The sequence below is a fragment of the Cyrtonyx montezumae genome, unplaced genomic scaffold (genome assembly GCF_038088225.1).
Source record: "Cyrtonyx montezumae isolate F1298 unplaced genomic scaffold, pur_monq_1.0 scaffold_3, whole genome shotgun sequence".
In the NCBI taxonomy this organism is placed as follows: Eukaryota; Metazoa; Chordata; class Aves; order Galliformes; family Odontophoridae; genus Cyrtonyx; species Cyrtonyx montezumae.
In genome coordinates this window covers 55,896,923-55,916,076 of record NW_027072034.1, presented here as the reverse complement: position 1 = coordinate 55,916,076, position 19,154 = coordinate 55,896,923, and the positions used below count along the sequence as shown (strand labels likewise).

At 40.5% G+C, this 19,154-nt stretch overlaps 1 protein-coding gene across 1 annotated transcript; it reads right to left on the bottom strand.

The window, feature by feature from the left end:
• Positions 1 to 6,758: 6,758 nt before the first annotated feature.
• Positions 6,759 to 18,921, bottom strand: TMPRSS3 (transmembrane serine protease 3). Its single transcript, XM_065744022.1, has 11 exons — positions 18,831 to 18,921; positions 17,866 to 17,982; positions 17,076 to 17,199; positions 15,569 to 15,694; positions 14,988 to 15,031; positions 14,290 to 14,455; positions 13,065 to 13,234; positions 10,955 to 11,050; positions 9,708 to 9,850; positions 8,891 to 9,043; positions 6,759 to 6,779 (listed from the first exon to the last, which is right to left on the bottom strand). Exons 1-11 carry the CDS (start codon positions 18,919 to 18,921, stop codon positions 6,759 to 6,761), a joined length of 1,251 nt encoding a protein of 416 aa, XP_065600094.1.
• Between the last annotated feature and the right edge of the window lie 233 nt (positions 18,922 to 19,154).

Here is a 19,154-nt window from a genome sequence, read left to right as displayed (position 1 = left end):
GCCTCTGGTGATATTTGGTCACTCCTTCATTACCCAACAGGTAGCCATTTCTGTACAGCAGACACTGCAAGCCAGCTTGGCTACAACTCCATAGGAGGCTTTTGGAGAGATCAGGGTCTGTTGCTTTTCTGGAGCTCTGCAATGTGATATCATATGATATCTTGCACATCCGTGAGCCCTGCTGTGTTGCAACTTGAGCTGGCTGTACTATCTGTGGGGATGTGCCCCACAGCCCCAGCACTTTGCAGCCAAAGGCATTGCGATGGCAGCACCCACTGCTGATGGGAGGGATGGCAAGATTTAATTATGTATAAATGACAAGTTTAGTATTGCTGGCACCCATTGTTGTCTCATTCTACAAATGCTGTTTGTACATCATAGTCTTAGCTGGATTTTGTATGGAGAGGTTCATAACCACCACTTTATTCATCTGCTTAATAACAAAAGAGAACTTCAGAAATGTGGGAAACCTGAGGCCTGTGTATGAACGGGCCTGGTTTCTGAACAACAAACCAGCTGCTCTCACCTTTCTGCCAAAGGTACTCATTAGGCAGCAAACTGGCCACATTCACGTAACACAGATCTGTTTGCATAAAGGAGGCCACCTGCAAAAGGTGAAACAGAGAGGAGCTACGTGAGTCAGAGGGAGGCCCCAGAAGCTGGGAGCACCGGTCAGGTGCCCTAACATGAGCATTTTTGCCTTGGGGTTTTCCCTTGTTTTCTGTGAAGTCCAACCTGGACTATACTGTAATTCCTGGATCAGCCCCTTTACCCTTCTGAAACACTTATATTTAGAGAAATAACATTAGTAGTAAGAAAAAGTTCTGCCAGTAGTTTAACACGAATTATTTCTTGTCCTTATAATCCTTGATAATTGCATTGAGATCTATTCTGCATAACTGTTATTTTAGTAAATGCTTTGTTTGCCATTCCTAAGTGTTCTTTTATACAAACGTAGATTAGATAGTTCCCTGCCCATGTCAGAGGTGCCACCATGCTCGTCAGAAATTTTCAGAGGTTTTATTCCCGTTCTGTAACTAAGTATGCTCATTTTAAATTTAACAAAATGATCACTACATTTTAAACAAAATTGGTAAGTTCTCAGGTATTACATTACTATCAGAGCAATTCCACTGTTGGCCCCTGGGAAAACCAGTTCTGGTAATGGCGTGAAGCAGAGACCCTGGTGAGATATTCTCAGTAAAAATGTTCCCTAAAAGATAACTTCTGATGAGAGCTTGAATGTGAGGTGCTGTCAGGAGAGCCAAGGAGAAATTCAGGCTAAATGTCAGGATAAAATTCTTTACTCAGACGGCAGTGGTGACGTCACAGGCTGCCCAGAGAAGCTGTGGTGCCCCATCCCTGGAGGTGCTCAAGGCCAGGTTGGATGGGGCCCTGGGCAGCCTGAGCTGCTGGGGGGCAGCCCTGCCCATGACAGGGGGTAGGGTTGGGTGGGCTTTGAGTCTCTTCCAACCCAAACCATTCTGTGATTCTGTAATTCTGTGAAGGTGAGGCTCTCCAGCTTTAAATGAGTTTTGTGGCCAGCCTGCAACATGTAGAACTTCACCTTCTCATGGCTGCTGTGAGGCAGTGTCCCAGCATCATCAAATGGAAATGTGGGAGCTTTGGGTGTTTCTGTTCCCAGTACCCAGAGTGCCACGGTGCTCTCCTCCTCTGCTAGAAACAAGTAAGGCAGCTGCCTGAAAAATGTTGGCTAAACAAGGTACCTGGCCACATTACAAGTATATCAGTTGTGTTTGTCCAAATACCCCAATTTGCAACAGGTTAAGGAGGAGCATTTTGGCTATTTTATTTCCTTAATCCTCCTTGATAAACATGTTATTATCTAGCCTTCCATAAACAGGCAGGTAAATGCTGATAAAGATACCTACTGTAGTGGAGGGTCTGCATAGTAGACTATTTAGATGTCAGATATCTCATTCTCCCCAGCACTCACCCAGCTCTCCCTTTTCACTGTGTGTTCTGCCTGTTGTTAAGTAAGCTGTTTCCAATACTATGAGTTGACAAATCAATGCATTTATGAGCGTACTCCAACACTTTTTATTTACTACTTAAATCATGCAGATGATAGGGAGCTTTCCAATAATGCTCAGTCTGGGGACAAAAGGATCAGGGACTGTAATTTCTGGAAAAGAAAACAAAAGTTTATTCTTTAAAATATATGCACAGTCAATCGTGAATGGACATAGCAGGGGCATGTTATTTCCCCTCTTTTTTAACACCATGAAGTAGATATATGTTCCCAGATCGATGGTAGGGGAGCTGTCGCACAGCCCTCCTGCTCCCTGGGGTTGCCCCATCCCTGCCCTACTGTCTGCAGGGTTGAGGAGAACCAGGGCTAAGATACAAGCAGGACTGCACATCTCTCCTTAATGCTATTCAGACATCATCCCTGTAGACCTGAAGTAGGAAGGAGAGCAAGAAGATAGCTGGCAGGTGCTGGGGCACTGGTTGTGATACCATCCTAGTCTGATGTCAGTAAAAGAAAAGGTTGATAAAAGTTTAAATGAACATTTATTCATTTGTTTATTCTGCTAAGTGGAGAACATAGTAAAATTGTGATGTATGCTGCCATCTGCTGTGAGATGAATGATATCCAGAGCCTTTCACATTTGATGCTGATGGAGGCAATGCTGCAGAGGGTAGAGTGCTCAAACAAATGAGAGATCTGCAGGAGAGATCCCTAGGAAGGAATTAGAGTTTACTGGTGATTTTAAGTGCAAATGATTTCCCCTCCCAAGTGATTTATGCTGTTGAGCTTCAAGACAGCCTTAGCTTACACCTCCCTCCTCATTTTTCACTTCCTGACTACCCTTCCTTTCTCACCCAAAAACTTTGGGGTGACCATATCTATTTTAAAACTATATCTCAGAAAAGAAGGCCTCATCCCTTTTATTGCCCTCAGCAACCACTTGAGTTTCATCATGCAAAACCATGCAAGAACATTCTTCCTCAGGAGAGTGACAGCATGCCTCAAACCTCCATAGTCCCACCAGCTAGCCCTGTACCAGGCTCAGCAGGGGACATTAAAAGATAGGGGCAGAGGGTAGGATCTTCCTTGCTGCAGCCAATTTCCATTTATTTAGGTCTTTGCTAAGGGATTATAGCATCTTTTTGGTTTCATTCTGTGAAGCTTGTTTTCATCTGTACATCTGTGTTCAGCCCTGGTTATATGGACACAGCATATGTGCCCACAGTGAGTCCAGAAGCTATAGTTCGGCTCCCAGTTGTGAACCTGCAGTAGCCTTGTGTAAATGCACTTCAGCAGCAATAGTTGGGGATCATTAATTGGTTTCCTCTTGTCTGTTGAAATGTACATATTGCTTTCCATATTGCTCAGACTGGCAGTTATCAAAGAATTCTTTGAAAATGAATCAAGTACATAGTCAATTTTCTTTTAAATAAAAAAAAATTGTCTGTTTCCTGCCATCCCCATAACAATGTTCTTACCTCTCCCATGACAAATTTTGAAGCCAAGTGTTCAAAATCCTGCCTGCCTAACGAACATCAGTGATGGGGACATAACATTGCTGCAGAGTTCCATCAGTAAGAAATTATGTGGCAAAGGCAAGAAAACAAACTCAGAAACTTCCACTCTTGGAAAACACAAAAAACAGAAATTAAAGGCAATGATCTAGTATGCTCTTTCATTTTAGATAAAAAACACTTCCTTGTACCTTCCCTAAAGTTAAACACCTGAAATGAGCTGATTTCTTACTGTGCTCTATGTAATCACAGGTTTCTGCAGCTCACGGGTGTGATACTGCTTTTCACGTGGCTTTTTGTTGAAAAAACTTGATCCACATATCTTGAAACAGTAGTACACTCACAGAGATACTGGAGAACATATCCCTTCCAGTGATAGACCTAGGTTTTTCTCCACAATAGCTGGATTTACAGTGAAGCAGTTAGGGTAGAAGCTGGTTGTTGATCATCAAAAATTGGATGAGGCAAACCTGCTATTTTTAAGTTTAATGTGCTGTTATTGTATTTGTATTTAGAGCTTTGCATGAGTCTTAGCAGTGAGAAAGGCCCTCTGAGTTCAGCTCTGCTTCATACCCCCTCTTTGTGCAGTGATTACTTCCTGGTGCAGGATATGTTACCGTATGAAAGCATGTGAAGTCTCAGAAAATACTTCTGTTATCTTGAGCACCAAACTTGCTCATACATTTGCTCTTACACTAATCTCTGCATCACTGCAGAAACTATTTATGCATCATAAGTGAAAAATGATGTTATTGGAGCATCTGGAAAAAGTGCATACTGAATAAAAGTACATTCAAACTTACCAGCTTTGTCTCAATTTCCAGACAAATATCATAATGACAGGAACAGGTGATGGATGAATTTTTTTATTTTTTTATTTTTTTTTTGTATGCTAGACATTTCTTGGAACTTGTACACTGAATGAATTTTCTGAGATGCTTGTCGTTGGTGCTAGTTTGCTCTATGGGTGATATGGAAAACAGGTTGTATTTCTAAGGGATACTATGACTGTAATGTAATCCTTTCTCAGCAGCTATTAACCAGTGATGTGAGTTCACAAGATAGAAGCTGCTTCATCAGCCTCTTTAATAATGCAGAAGATATACACTCCTCTAGAATAAAGATCTTAAGTATTTCCAAAGTGTTTGCCATGAAACTCCTAATCAGAGTCAGTTAATGAGGACTGCCTTCATCTCCACCTGCTTAGTCATGCCTCTGTACATGCATGTGCAGTGTAGCTAATTATTTTCATTGATCAGGAAGAGGAAAATTAAAGAACAGGCACATGGTTATATCACCTCTTTGAAAAGTTACTTTATTGTCTACCAGTTCATTGTAGCTGTAATGTGGACTACCAGTAGAGGCCACCTCATTGATTCTACCTCTTCGAATAAAAGAGAGATGGAAATGGCCATCTCTATAACAGAAACCTTCTCACAGTAAATGTTCTAAAACTCCACATATCTTCATCTGGGTTAGTGCAAATAAATATGTTAGTACTATGATTAAAGTTATTTTTAAACCTCTGGCATTCTTAACAGTGGCATAGGTTGGGGTAGAAAAATCCAGCCATGACAATCCAGCAAGGGCCATGACAAATAAAGATCTGCAGCTCTGAGGTCTTGCTATCCATCACTGACGATCATTGACTAAGGGGAAAATGTGGCTTGTCTGGAAGACTTCTTCATGGTTTACATTGAACTTCTCTATAATATAAAGCAGAGCACAATGGATATTTACGGAGCAGTCTTTTATGGAAATAGAACGATTAAAGAGGATTTTTCAGGGGTATTTTCAGAAATAGGAAATAACTAATCCATGAGCTGAGAGCAATCCTCTCACTTCCAGACTTCTGACACTGTCATATATGAGCCATGCTGTGGCTGTGAAAGTGTTATGAAAACAGTGAGCATTAAAACACTTCTGAAAACCAGTTAGTTAGACAAGGGTTCAACACAATTCATTTTAATTCTGCCACAGTTCTGTCAAATTGAAATTTCCCATTTTATTCCTATTTTTGTGTCAGATTTGCAGTGGTACTTCCCTCTTGTTTCCAACATGATGTTTTTGGAACAGTTATTCCTATCTCACTGCAGTTCCTTTAGCCATGGAGATAGGTACTGGTGCAGTGACCTCTGGGTATAAACGGAGTGTCCTCAGCGCAGTGGGGAGGTTGCTAGCTCATGTTGGTTTACTGTTCACTCTCAGTTTACAACCCAATGTGTTGCAGTGAGAAAGCAGTTCTCATTTCACTGGTGCTTTCTTGCAGCTGTGATGGGTGACTTTTGTGATCCAGATATTGATTTACAGGCAAACAAAACTGCCACCAGAAACACATTTCAAGCAGATTAGCAGCATGTGATCAGCTGATAAGATCAGTTTTGGCTGGTACTGAAAATCTCTGACAGCATTATCTGTTATTCAGCATACCTAGCTCCTAGAACTCCCAGGATTTTTACAAAGTACAAGTACAAAATGATGAGGCATTTTTCAACATAACAAGACATTGTTGTGTAAGAATGGCTTGTAAAACAGGAAACCACAGCAGCACTTCTGCTCCTCTTTTCTTTATGACTGTTCAGTAATCTCAGAATTTTTCAGTAGTTACAGTCTGTATATTGCTCATTTCCGAGCCTTTTACAGCAACAAAACACTTGAGAATTCCACTTTAGGGACTTTGCTCACATCCATATGATATAAGACTTGAATCCTGTGACTTGTTTCTAACAAGAGTTGAACATACTTGCCAAGTGTGTGCCAAAACTGCCAGCTGCTTGCTTCCTACTTGCTTTATGGCTGTAATGAAAGTTGCTGGTACCTGCAGAACAGAGCTTGGGCCATATATATTTTCAGGAAAAAAAAAAAAGTTTTTTTGTAGCCTGATTCTTGGAAGGGAAGTATCAAAATAGTATCAAGCAACTTTATCTGAAGTTCCTGTAGACTTATACACATGGTGTCTGCAGAACTTTGTTGCAGCTTTCTGGGTTATCAGTTTTAGCACTTCTTTGACGTGTGAAATTATGAGCTGACAGTGAATGCACGTGTCCATCAGCCAGAATGAAAATAACTCTTCCATCCAAAAGAGGCTAAATGTGCATCAGTATTCCTTAAGTACAGTTACCAGTACCAAAATGAAATGGTAAAAAATAGTCCATTAAGGTACAGAGCACAGAGCAGGTGTCCAGAAGAGTATAGTAGGTCCTTCTGGTGGGGGCATAAATATCCAGAATCCCAGTGTGTCAGTGTGCCCTTCAGGTCTGCAACTCTTCTCTCTAGAAAGCAAAACCAATTAGGTATGTATTCTGCTTGCTTTTGTTCGAACCAAGGGCACTATGGAGCTGTTGGGGTCAGTTCTGACACCTGAATGGTTGTGCTTGTTCTCCACAGAAATACACCACCTTAAGAGATAGGGTGGAGTTCCTATCACACATACTGTGAACCTGAGGAAATGCCATCAGCTTCTCTCACCACTTGAGTTCACTGATTGCTAACCTTGCGTAGGCTGAGACAGGAACAGAAGATTCAAAAAGAATTATGGTTACAGGGGATGGTGGAATATATTAGCAACAGTGGCAGACACTGTGTGTAAGATAGTGCGTACAGAGAGCTAAGTAAGATTTGAAGAGGTTTGTTTAGTTTCCTCTTATTTGTTCCATTGATGGTTTCTTTCTCTTTTATTTCTTTTTTCTTTCTCCTGGAGTTGGAACCTTTCATGCCTAGTCAGATGCACTAGCTGAAGCATAGTAGATCTCAGACAGTAATGTATGTAGGCCAGTGGTACTCCCATTTAGCACTGCAAACTTTTCTTACTCCCCCAGTGGTTCAAAATGGAGGCAAGAGAAACTGCTCACAATGTTGGATGAACACTTTGTTAAACAACACCAACTAACTTTCTCTACCTAGAGAAAAGCAATAAAAAACTTTCCATGCTCTAACGGGAGAGAGTCATTAGCAAAATATTTGTGTGCTCCCAAAAATCTGAGAGGCAGAAGTGCTTGCCTCAGGCTTTAGACCAGGAAATCGAAGATCAGAAAATGCAAATACCTTCTCTTTGATCATGCCTGGCATTAAATGAGCGGCCCTGAGAGCTGAGTTGTCATAAGGTCAGCTTCCAGAAAGAAAGCATTTAAAGGGCAAGCTGATGAACAAATTCCTTACCATATTATTTTACATCTCTTAGATCAAAATGGATCTCTCTCTTAACCTCTCTGGTAAGCCTTAACTACAACAGTCAAGTTAGCGTGAAGAAAGTAAAGGAACTTCTGGAGACACCAAATGAACCCCAATAGCAGCTAAAAGTAGATCAGAACCGTGGACTTGTTTCCAAAGGTATATTATCTTTACTTTGTTTTGCTTTCTTTCAGAATGCATTAAAAAGTATCTGTGTTTCTGTGCTGCAACTGAGGAGGATGAATACATGTCTGAAGGATGTCCCTGTGAAAATTATAACATTTTAGCATCTAGCAAAACAAATATTCAGCTATACTTTTCTCCTCTTGATTACTTCATCATATATGACATCTTCATCTGAAATGTCTTCATTAATCTTCCATGTGAAAAATGCCAACCATTTCCAGAACCTAATGTTAGATGTGGGAGAAGCACAATGATGAAGATACTGAAGGGAAAGGAGGGGAAGAATACCAGAGATCTGAAAATTTTTGGCATGTTATGCTATCTTCTCTAGCTTTGTTGAGTGGCAGATGGGCATGTGATAGTATAAACCTTTGTATGTAATGTGGACTATGAAAACAACATATGTCATACAGTATACAGATGGAGCTGAGCTAAAACTGCATGCATAATCTTACTTTGGGAATTTCCTCATCTGAGAGTGCTTGACATTGGCACTTCAGACTGTGGAGGAAGTCTAGCCTATTTCACAAGCAAGGTGAGGCAGGAGTGATTCCATCACATGGCACCATGACAGCACAGGTAGGTGTCAGGGCTGGAAGCCATGCTGTTGCTGCTAGCACACCACCACTGCTATTCATTTGTTCATTCATTCATTCCAGCAAATTATTGTGCCTCTGTCTCTGAGGATCATACTAGAGCAGAATGGGATGTACATTTTGGTGCTTGGGGTGGTTTTGTCTTGGTAGAATGACATGTACAGATGCCTACCTATGAGCTGTGACTCACACAGGTAGGTGAAGGTGGCTGCAGCATCCCCTCACTTCCTTTCCTCTGCTCTCCTCTCCTTCCAGCCAGCAACTTCTCTTCTCACTCCACAACTCATTTCTCCCCACTCAGCTTCTACAGGACAAATGTACTCTTGTGTCACTCATTATCATACAGCAAAAATCAGCTGTAATAAATATGGGATGAATCCTACAGGTGAAGCAAAGCTATAGCTGGAGATGGAGACAGGGCAAAACCACACCTCCATCTGCTCGTGTATCCAGCCCAGGAAGGAGGTAGTTCGGCTGTAGACACCAGGCTTGTTTGCTTCTGCACAGCCCACTCCGAAGCTGGTGGTTCCCACCAACTTCCAGATACTCATATCTTCGCATGCTAAAGGGCCCCCACTGTCTCCCTGGAGGACAAAGAATTAAGACAAATGTCAGTGCCTCAGACACTTCTATGAAAAATTGTGCACCTCAATCCTTGGGTTTATCTTTTCCCTTGTGTGATTGTAACTGGGTTACTCTGGAAATATGAGGTGCCCCCAGACTTTGCCCCTCATCCATGACTAGCTAGGTAAGTCTGCATTACTGTGTGTGGGGCTGAGTTATTGGCAGTCCACTGATATTCTTCCTTCCCCCTGCCTCTACATTTTCCAAAGTTCTATATTTTTTATCTTCTCATATATGCTTTGTCTGCTTTTCACTATGAGCTTTTTGCACCTTGCAGGTCTCCAGAATTGCTCACACTGCAATTCACACTGCAGAGCAGAGGCCATAGTCAGGGCAAGGAAAGGATGGTACCACACTGTGGCACATACAAGAAATTTAAAAAAATGTCTTAAGTAAATTTGACTTCAGAAGTAGCAGATATGGCCCACAGAAGAAAAGTAAGGAGGGAATTCTAGTGCGTGAATGTGTGCAGTCAGTAGCATGTATTCATGGTGAACAGAGTAAATGGCACAAGAACAAATATTTGTCCAAGAAAAGCCTGGGAGTGCCTTCTGATAGCTTATCACTCGTGTTTTTCCATTGCTGCTGTTAATGAGCACACTTGCAGTTTGGAAACTTCCATACCTGGCAGGTGTCCACCCCTCCCTTTAGGAAACCGGCACAAAGCATTGAAGAGGTTATGATCCCACCATAAACATCCCTGTGATTGCAAATTCTATTAGAAATCAAGGGAACACCTGCATAATTCATGGTGTCGGATGTATCACCTGTTCAAAAACAGAACAAAGCCAAAAACAAGCAAACAAGGAAAAACTCTCTACCCTTGAAAGTAGTCTCTAATCGTCAACAGAAGATGCTTTACAATATGAAGAACTGGCAAGCAAGGGTGAAATAAATATTGTTAAAATGACAACATAATGTAAGTCTTATCACGTACATAATTTGGTATCTAGTGATTGTATAGAGCTGGGCATTATCATAATATATAATAAAAATGGTGAGCTATGTTTCTACTTCAACTGAGAACTTAAAAGCTAATTGTACACTGTCTTCTAATATTAGTACACAAATTTGAATTTAATTTGTTCATCAACAAATCACCTGCAAACTTCTGATCTATTTTACAAGTATCCATTGGAGTCTCAATGAATTGTTTCCACAAATAGGAGCACTTGCACACTATCCTTCCAATTTAGATCTCATCTTTTTATGTGGTAAATGTTGCTTTCTCTTTTTTTTCCCACCTTTTGCTATTATCTGTAGATCAGATAATATTGTTCTTGTTCTCTGAACAATGAGAACATTTTAAATGAGATAAATCAAAAATGAATAAAGAGCAATGATCTGAGCACTTTGAAGTGAAAGTGAGTCAGTACATATTATTGACTACATAACTCATGAGTCAAGCTAAAAATAAAATATTCCCTTTTGTTTGAAACATAATACATAAATCTAATCTATCACTCAACTTGCCTGAAAACATATACATGCTCTCTCTTGAAAAAAAAAGACTTGTTTAATTCTTGCATTTCTGCTCTACTTATTATGCTTGAAGTTATAAAAAACATAGGAGGTTGGATGGCACTCTGCCTAGATAGTACTGCTGTATACATGTGTTTTTCATCCTTTTCATAGTATACCCATGCATTGCTTATGTTAAAAGTTTGTACAGCACTTTTGTCTCATATTCTCCCTTGCAAAAGACTGAATTCCCTTTTCAAGGTGACCTTTAAAAGTCAGGAATATGTCATCTTCTTCCCCACAGATATCCCAGAAAATTTAATGTTGAGCAATTGCTCCAGCCAAATCCTGAATTTACTGTATGTGAAATATTTCGTGGTACTGTAACTGACAGCTGACATTTGAAGTACCTCCTTCAACTGTTGCTCCCCATCCTGATACCCAACACATTTTTCCTTCTGGGAACTGTTCACCAAAATTAGGCAGACAAATTGGCTCTATGTGACCTATTAAAAAATAAAATAAAATAAAATAAAATGAGAGAAAGAGAAAAAAAAGAAATTAAAGACAAATAATAAATAATAAATAAATAAATAATAAAATAAATGAGACAGAAAGAAGAGAGAATATTTTTTAAAATTCGACACAAACTGCTAGAGTAAAACTTTCAGGATATGGCTTGAAATTAAGTTTCTATGAAAACTATCCCCTTACCACATAAAGAAGCTCAGTATTTCATAGAATCATAGAACCATAGAATTGTTAAGGTTGGAAAAGACCTCTGAGATCACCTACTCCAACCAGCAGCCCATCCCTACCATGCCCACTGCCCACGTCCCTCAGAGCCACATCTACACGGCTCTTGAACACCTCCAGTGACGGTGACTGCACCACTTCCCTGGGCAGCCTGTGCCACTGCATCACCACTCCTTCTGAGAAGAAATTGTTCCTAATATCCAACCTTCTATAAATCTTTTTTCTTATGGCCAAATATCTACACCAGGCTTAATTTACTTCAAGAAGGATGTAATATGCCAATAAAGTGATGAATGACTAAATAAGAAATAAACCTCAGACTCAACTGATGGGCACAACCGAGAGCCTCATGGCATGCTGCATTGCCAGAGAAAGGGCCATGGTTAGTCATAACATGACCGGTATAGTTCTTTGTGATGACTTTTGTGCAGAGGCATGTGAAAAGAGCTGTAAGCATACATTACTGCAGTCCTCTGAAAAAGCAGCATGTTGTCTGGGGTGCTCTTTGCTTCCCATCCTTGTGCTCGTAGACCTGGAGCGCCTCTGTGTTCTGCATCACTGAATGTTATACTGCACAATCAGTGTTCAGTGCTCACAGAGATGAACTACAAGCTATCAAGATGACCTAGCAATGTGCAAAAGGAAGATATGTTATAGTGGGTAATTCCTAGCAGTACACTTCCCCACTGTGCAATGATTCCAGCTAAAAGCGTCAAGCCTCCAAGGCCCCCCAGGATGCCTCTTGTCCTCAGCTCAGATGCAGAGCTTTTGCTGTTGTTGCCAGCCTCACAAACTTAATCCTGAGCAAATGAAAACAGCAGTGGGGGAAATTTCAAACAAAACAAATTCAAGGTGAATTTTTGTATATGCTGGAAGTTGGAAAGATTTAATAGAATAGAATCATAGAATCATAGAACAGCTTGGGTTGGAAGGGATCTTCAAGGTCATCTAGTTACACTCTTCCTGCTGTAGGCAATTTCAGGAGTGTTGATTTAGGAATGGACAATCTAGATGCACTGGGGATCCAGCCCACCTTTACAAAAGGAGCTTGCAATGACTAGGAAATATTGGTAGGTGATAAATTATATTCATACAATGTTATTGCACATTATTTCAATTCATTAGCTGTGTCAGCCATAGGCAGCATCCTACTGAGAAAATAACAGTGGTTTTAATTTAAAAGCATTGTTGTACTTGCATTGTTTTGGCTTCTCTTTGAAATTTAAACTTTATTTTCAGCTTTGGGCACTGCTGGACTTCTCTATGCTTACAGAAATAAGGACAGTAAAGACATTGTAAAAATCTCTGAGATGTCCAAGAAAAATTAGGTGGGATGTTTATTTTAGATAAGAAAAATTATTTAGAAAGAATAAAGTTAATGTTTGCCTATTATTAATTGCCTTCAGCAAGCCAATACCAGAATAAATTGGAAACCTGCAGTGCTTGTGATGGCGCTGTATCTCAGTACCCAAATACCAGAAGTGTTCCTGGTGTTGGAGCTGGGAAGACTTTCTGCTGCCAGGTAGAGACAGTACTTGTAATAGTAGCCAAGACTCATCTCATAGCTGCTGGTGAGCAATGGGGATAAGCCATTGTAATTTGGACAGGGACTCCTTGCCAACACAACAGCAGGCTCACTACATTTATGCTGTTCTACTTTCATTGTTTCTAGAGGTGGTCTGTCTCAGACCAAAAGAAGTTCCCAGCCTGTGCTCTTAGCTAGAGAAATGAGAAAGTCAAGTGACAGCTCACATGATGAATTACCATTGAAAGCAAGTGGTGCTGCCAGTTTCATCAGTGCTATATCATTCCCCATGGTCTTGGGTTTATAATTTCGATGGTATATAATTTTTTCCACAGAATATGGGTGAACCTGAGTATCTTGCTGAGTCACAAAGCCAACTTGCACGCTCCACGAGCTTGGTAAGTACAAGCTGAAACAAAGAGGCAGGAGAGAGTGAGAAACCTTAAAGAGAACTCTCAGGTTGTCATTTGTCTCCTGAGCTTACAAACCACATTAATTTTGGCAAGCACAAAACTACAGTTCACTGCACTGTCTTAGTGATCTACTAATATTGGCTATTATTTGCATTTAATTTCAAAAGTACACAAAAAGGGGCAAGTACTGGCAACATGCTGTCCTGCTGACATATTGTCTATGCAACTCCTTATGAATACATGATCACTTATCCCTCTGAAGAATGAATAATCATCCTAGAGAACTTAGAAGCAGGCAACTGCACTGTGGGAACCTAAAAGTGGTTAGATTAATCCCATTTCAGTTGCCTAAATAGCTTTGGTAACAGTGGTTTAGGGCTTTTAAGGCCTAAAGAAGTGTTCACCTGCATCACAGGAGCAAAGTCTGGAAAACCAGACAACACTACTTATTATAACTGAGTAAGGACCATGTATATTGTTATACAAAGAAGATATTGTTTAGCATCTGTTCCAACTTAAACATCACTTGAAAGACCGGAAAAATAGGCAGTGAATACATAGTAGAGGATGCTAAACACTCTGAAACTCTTAATTGCAACTGATTGATCCTATTAAATTGAAAAGGGTCTTGTCATTTACTTAGGATCTTCCAAGTATGCTAGTTCTCAGTAGCCAATGCAAATTCCTCCTGAGCCATTAAATCACATGCAATGTGGAGAAATCAGCGATCTGAATTCTGAATAAATAATTTGGCGTTTATCAGTTGTTTAGGTTGATTTTCCAGATGGCTGAATGTTTCCAGAATTTTTGAAAACTGGCCCATATGATTTGAACACTTTTGTGGAAGATCCTTTTTCATAAGGATTTGCACTGGTACAGGAGGAGAGATGGGTTAAATGATATGGAGAATGTGAAATCAGGATAACATAGTATTTTCTGCAGGTTTCTTGAAGATACAGCACAATGCTTGAGCTTTCCTCTGCGGTGTCCCCCAAGATGCGTTGCAAGTAGAGTCAGTGGAACACCTGAGTCAGACAATGTAGGGACTTACTCATAAACACAGTGTGCAGCTGTGATGATCCACCGTGGGGTGATGACAGACCCTCCGCAGAGGTGGTGCCCATGGAACTGCAGGCTGACCTGCCAGGGCCACTGTTGGGGCAAGGATGCATTGCCCCCCACAATCCGTGGCCCATAGCTCGCCCGCATCCCACATGCTGCCAAAAAACAAAGGTTACAATCCATGAGGGAAACACAGGAATGGTTTTTGTCACCTTAAGGCCTTCTACTCCCAACCTTGCTAATGCCAGATGGTCTCTGTACCAGGACGATCTGCAGCGCCATCTCCAACCCCCACTGACTTTTCATATTCTAGTTGGTAAACAAGCTGGCATAGAGAAGTATGCACTGAAGTACAAGAATTAAGACAGAATTTCCCTTTGTATGTCAAGGTGGCTAAGAGTTGAAATTGCAGTATCGGACAACTGATCCAACACACAATCCTTAAATAGCTACTTCCTCCTCTGATTTTCACTGAAACGTTCCTTTTAACTGACATTCCAAATCTGCCCTCTAAGTCTATTCTGGACTCCTGAAGTTCTCTGAAATTTTATGTAAGAAATACAGTTTTTCCTTGGGTGTAAAAAACTGACAGTATGCCCCTGAATATCCAATTCCTCTTGGCTCTTGCTCTGCAGTGTGTCAAGAACAACAGGTTGTCATCTTATTCTCACTTTTGCTAATGCTTACCCAAACACTTTAAGATGATTACATTGCCAGAAGTGCATTCCTCCCTAAGATGAAAAGACAGTAAAGTATTAGATAACTTCCTTTACAGCTGTGTTCAGATAAATACAGATAATTCATATATTAAGAGAGACATGAAGTCAAGCACTCATCCAATCTACTTAGGGCATTTAACTGAAATGTGTGAGGCAGGAGCTTAGACACCATCAGAATTCTACAGTCCACCTGATGTCCTGGTGAAGAGTGGTTCACTCTTCTCTGAAGAGAGGTGATTTTTATCACGTGATCTACAGTCTCCTTGGATCCATAGCGTGCTTCTCAGTGAAAATCAACTAAGGAAAGCAAGCAGTTGTCAAGATAAAGAAACATACCACAAGGAATTTATATGCCCACTGGGAAATAGCTGGGGATCTGTAAACTCAAAGTAATTGGTCTTATATTAGAGAAAGATAAGTGCCTGGTGTCCATCCTTTTGCTGTAAAGGGACTGTGAGACAGAAAGATATGACAACTAACTCATTAAATTCTCTCTGTCGTTATGAACAACCTGGTTTTCTGCCATTGAACCAACATGACAAAGCATACCTCAAGTTTGTTGCGTTGTGCAGGGATGTCACTTGGTCCGTTGATAACCAATGACTGAGGGACACAAAATGTCTTTGGAACTGTTTTTCAACAGCAGCCACGGGCAGGTAACCTGAACTCACATAACTGCAAATAAACCATAAATACAGCTTTGTCAGACAGGCTTTCAGTAATTTGCCTCAATTATTTAGTGCCTCTATTAGTTGAAACCCAGTGCAGCAGCCACGATGCCCAGATTCTGACACTTGGTGAAGTCATCCCACCCCCTCCAAGAAGTGCTTCTTCTAATGCATGCATACTTCTTCCACGATCACGCCAGAAGTCACACGTACTGAGAGGTATCTAACTGGCAGAGAAAGCCAGTTTTCATTCTAATATTGTGCTAGAACTTTTTTGTGACTGGATGACACATTTCCTGAAACATTGACAAACTCATTGTTCTCCTTTTCCTGGACTTATATTTTGCATCAGGTGGGATAAACTATTTGTAACTTTTTCTTGTATTTTGTGTTGAACAATTGAGGTATACTTCATCATAAGGGCAGTAAGAGTCTATTGAAAGAAACTTTATTTTTAATTGTAATGTGCAGAAATCAGAATATCACCAGCCTAATGCAAGTCACAACTTCAAACTCTTTCTCACTTGAGCGAAATTTTGCATAAGAAATGGCATTTTTCCAGGAATCAGATCAGTCCTTTAAGAACTGTCTCATCATGTTCTTTTATAGTCTGAGGTGGATACAGCTTGGGCATCACTGAAGGTAGTGGTAGTGACAGAATTAGTAACAGGAATTCTTCCTTCTTATTTGCATGGAAATTACAACAAAGAGCACAATAACATTATTATTATAGAGCAAATTCTTAGCTACAACACATTATTTTTCAACACAATCACCACTAATAGCTCTGCATTTTCACCAGTAATGAACAAGAATTCACATGCCGCACTTGTAAATGTGCACCAGAGGAGGTGATGCACTGTCACTGTCATCACTGCTGAAATGCACCACCCACTGTCTCACTGTGCCCAACATCCACCTCTGAGGTTGGGGGCCAACATCATAAAATAGAGGAATATTACTTTCTAAGCAGACCTCATATAACATTTTCCTGCTGATGAAGAAAATCAATGGAAAATGTTCATATAATGCTCAGTCTCTCAAACAGGTTGTAGCTGCTAGAGAGACAGGTAGGATTCAGGTACCTGCAACCCATAGGGAAGATTTAATCAAACCATTGCTGTTAGTCATCATCCAGGATTTATAAATTATTTATAAAACAATAAATATTGCTCCCATAGGAGCAATAGGTGGTATTTTGAGTGTTCAAATATTCATGATGATTTAAAACATTAACCTCAATTATATTACTCACAAGAAAGGATTACTAAGTCCTTTTTTTATTTTTATTTTAAAGCACAGACTCATACAGGGTTTCATTAGGAAAATTGCGAATGTAAGAATTTGTTAAGAATGTCAAATAATTTTTTTTCTGTTTTACTTCATACCTTGAGAAACCCAGGTGTTTACAGGTAGTATTTCCATACTCTGCTTTCCAGTCATCAGAACAGACTGTTCGCCAGGATCCAGAGGTGAACACCTGCAGAACAGCTCTCTTGCCACTCAGCCTGACTTTGAGATTCAGAGGAAGAAAAGCCTGAGTGAGATGCAAAGAGCCACTGGGACAACAACAGGCATACAGCTGTGCAGTGCACTGTAGTACCCATATTTCTTGGCTCTTGAAGTTTTTAGTACTTGTCTTTTTCATTACTTGCATCCTTTGACAGAATTTCTCTGTGCATTTTTGTTTCACAACTTTAAGGAGGGAATTGGTAGAGGAGGTTTCCTTATGAGTGTCCCTCTTTGTAATGCACACTTGAACCGTCAGGAGAAAAAAAATTCTTTGCTGATCAAAGAATCATAAAACATCCCAAGTTGGAAGGGAACCACAGGTATCACTGTGTTCAGCTTGGGGCTGCACACAGCACTACCGGAAAAAATCAGACCATATATCTAAGGGCGGTGTCCAGACACTCCTTGAACTCTGGCACTCTGGGCTGTGCCTCTTACCCTGGGCAGCCTGTTCCGTGCCCATTGCCCTCTGATGCAGAACCTTTTCCTAACACCCAGCTTCCCCTCCCTTGCAGTTCCCTTGGGCCCTGTTGCTGTCACCAGAGAGCAGAGATCAGTCTCTATATTCCTCTGCCTTACTGAAATTCTTAGCAACACATATCTCTTAACAGTGTTCCAGACACCAGAGGAGGGGGTAGCAGGGATTTATAATCAAATCTGAATTACCACATCCATACTCATCTTCCCCTTCTTTACAGTTGAAGACACCATTGCACCTGGCTGATTTCTGGATACACTTGAAGGATGATCGGCAGCGAAACTTCCCAATGCAATTGTATTGGACTGGCACAAATGGAAGAAAACAAGTAGATGAAATACATTTGGAGATTAATTTACCACTTCTTGATTTCATTATCTGGCCATATTTCTGCCTTGCTGAGGCAAAGGCAACTCCTGTACTCTAGGAACTTCTGAAATACAACCTGGACGTTGCTACACGGTACTGTTAACCTCATCCATTAGTAATGAATTGTAGGATGAAACAGCCTTGCTGCTTGTGCTGCCTCCTTCACAGCTACATTAACCCAGTTAGTGTTCCAATCCAGGATAAGTTTCCAGGTGTTGTGAGCCCCCACCAGCAAAGCAAGGAGATCCTTACTCATTCCAGCTGTGGATGTGAAGGTACCATTCTACCATCAACTTTTTTGGCACCTACCTCTGGTTAGGATATGCCTTCCAGTCACAACTGAACTCATCCTGTGCTTTCTTTTCCTTCATAGAGACTTGTTACAGGGGAAAGTTCATTTGTTTTTTTGAAACCAAACTGTAAATACAGATTTACAGGACAAAACTATGCATGTTACCTAAAGCCCCCCTAAGTTTCTCAATTATTGGATCACCGCTCAAGAGGAATCAGTGAAATTTTACTGGAGAGTTTTCTTAGTTCTACAGGTTCCCCAGTGTCTTAATTATTTCACCAGTCTTGTCATGAGCGCCAGATCTATTTTATTTGTACATGTAAATAAAATGTAAAGCCATCACATCAAAAAGACTTTATACTTCAGTAAGCAAGTGGCAGTAGCAGTTTAATTCAATTCTAAGTAAAAAGCTCATGAAAAATTAAGAATTAGAATGGTTAATTCAGAATGAATAACTAATGAATAACTTAATGAATAACTAATTGTACTCACCACCCAGACCAGTGGCAACTGCTAGGATTACTACAAAGAATACAGCACAAACATATGGAAAGTATTTGTGGGAGATTAATACTTGGCACATCGAAGGTGGTTCAATATCTCCTAGAAACCAAACAGAGATAACAGCTTCTATGAAGTTAAAACAGCTGGAGTTTGCAACAAAAAGATTTATCTAACATTAAGTTAGATGAAGCAGCAATTGCTGCATGCGTTTCATAATCATTCCTGTCTGTGACATCTCTTGACCCTTGCCTGTACCATGTCTGTGGTCCCAGTCCTCCCTCTAGCAGCAGCCTCAGCTGCATGGTGCTCTGA

Excerpts from the sequence above, each read along its gene's own strand:
- TMPRSS3 (XM_065744022.1), bottom strand. The coding sequence starts at position 18,921 with ATGTGCCAAGTATTAATCTCCCACAAATACTTTCCATATGTTTGTGCT. Across the intron at positions 17,200-17,865 it reads GGAAGATGAGTATGGATGTG|TCAGGCTGAGTGGCAAGAGA; the intron begins GTAATTCAGATT and ends TGAATCTCAAAG. Across the intron at positions 6,780-8,890 it reads GGATACACGAGCAGATGGAG|AGAGAAGAGTTGCAGACCTG; the intron begins GTGTGGTTTTGC and ends TTTGCTTTCTAG.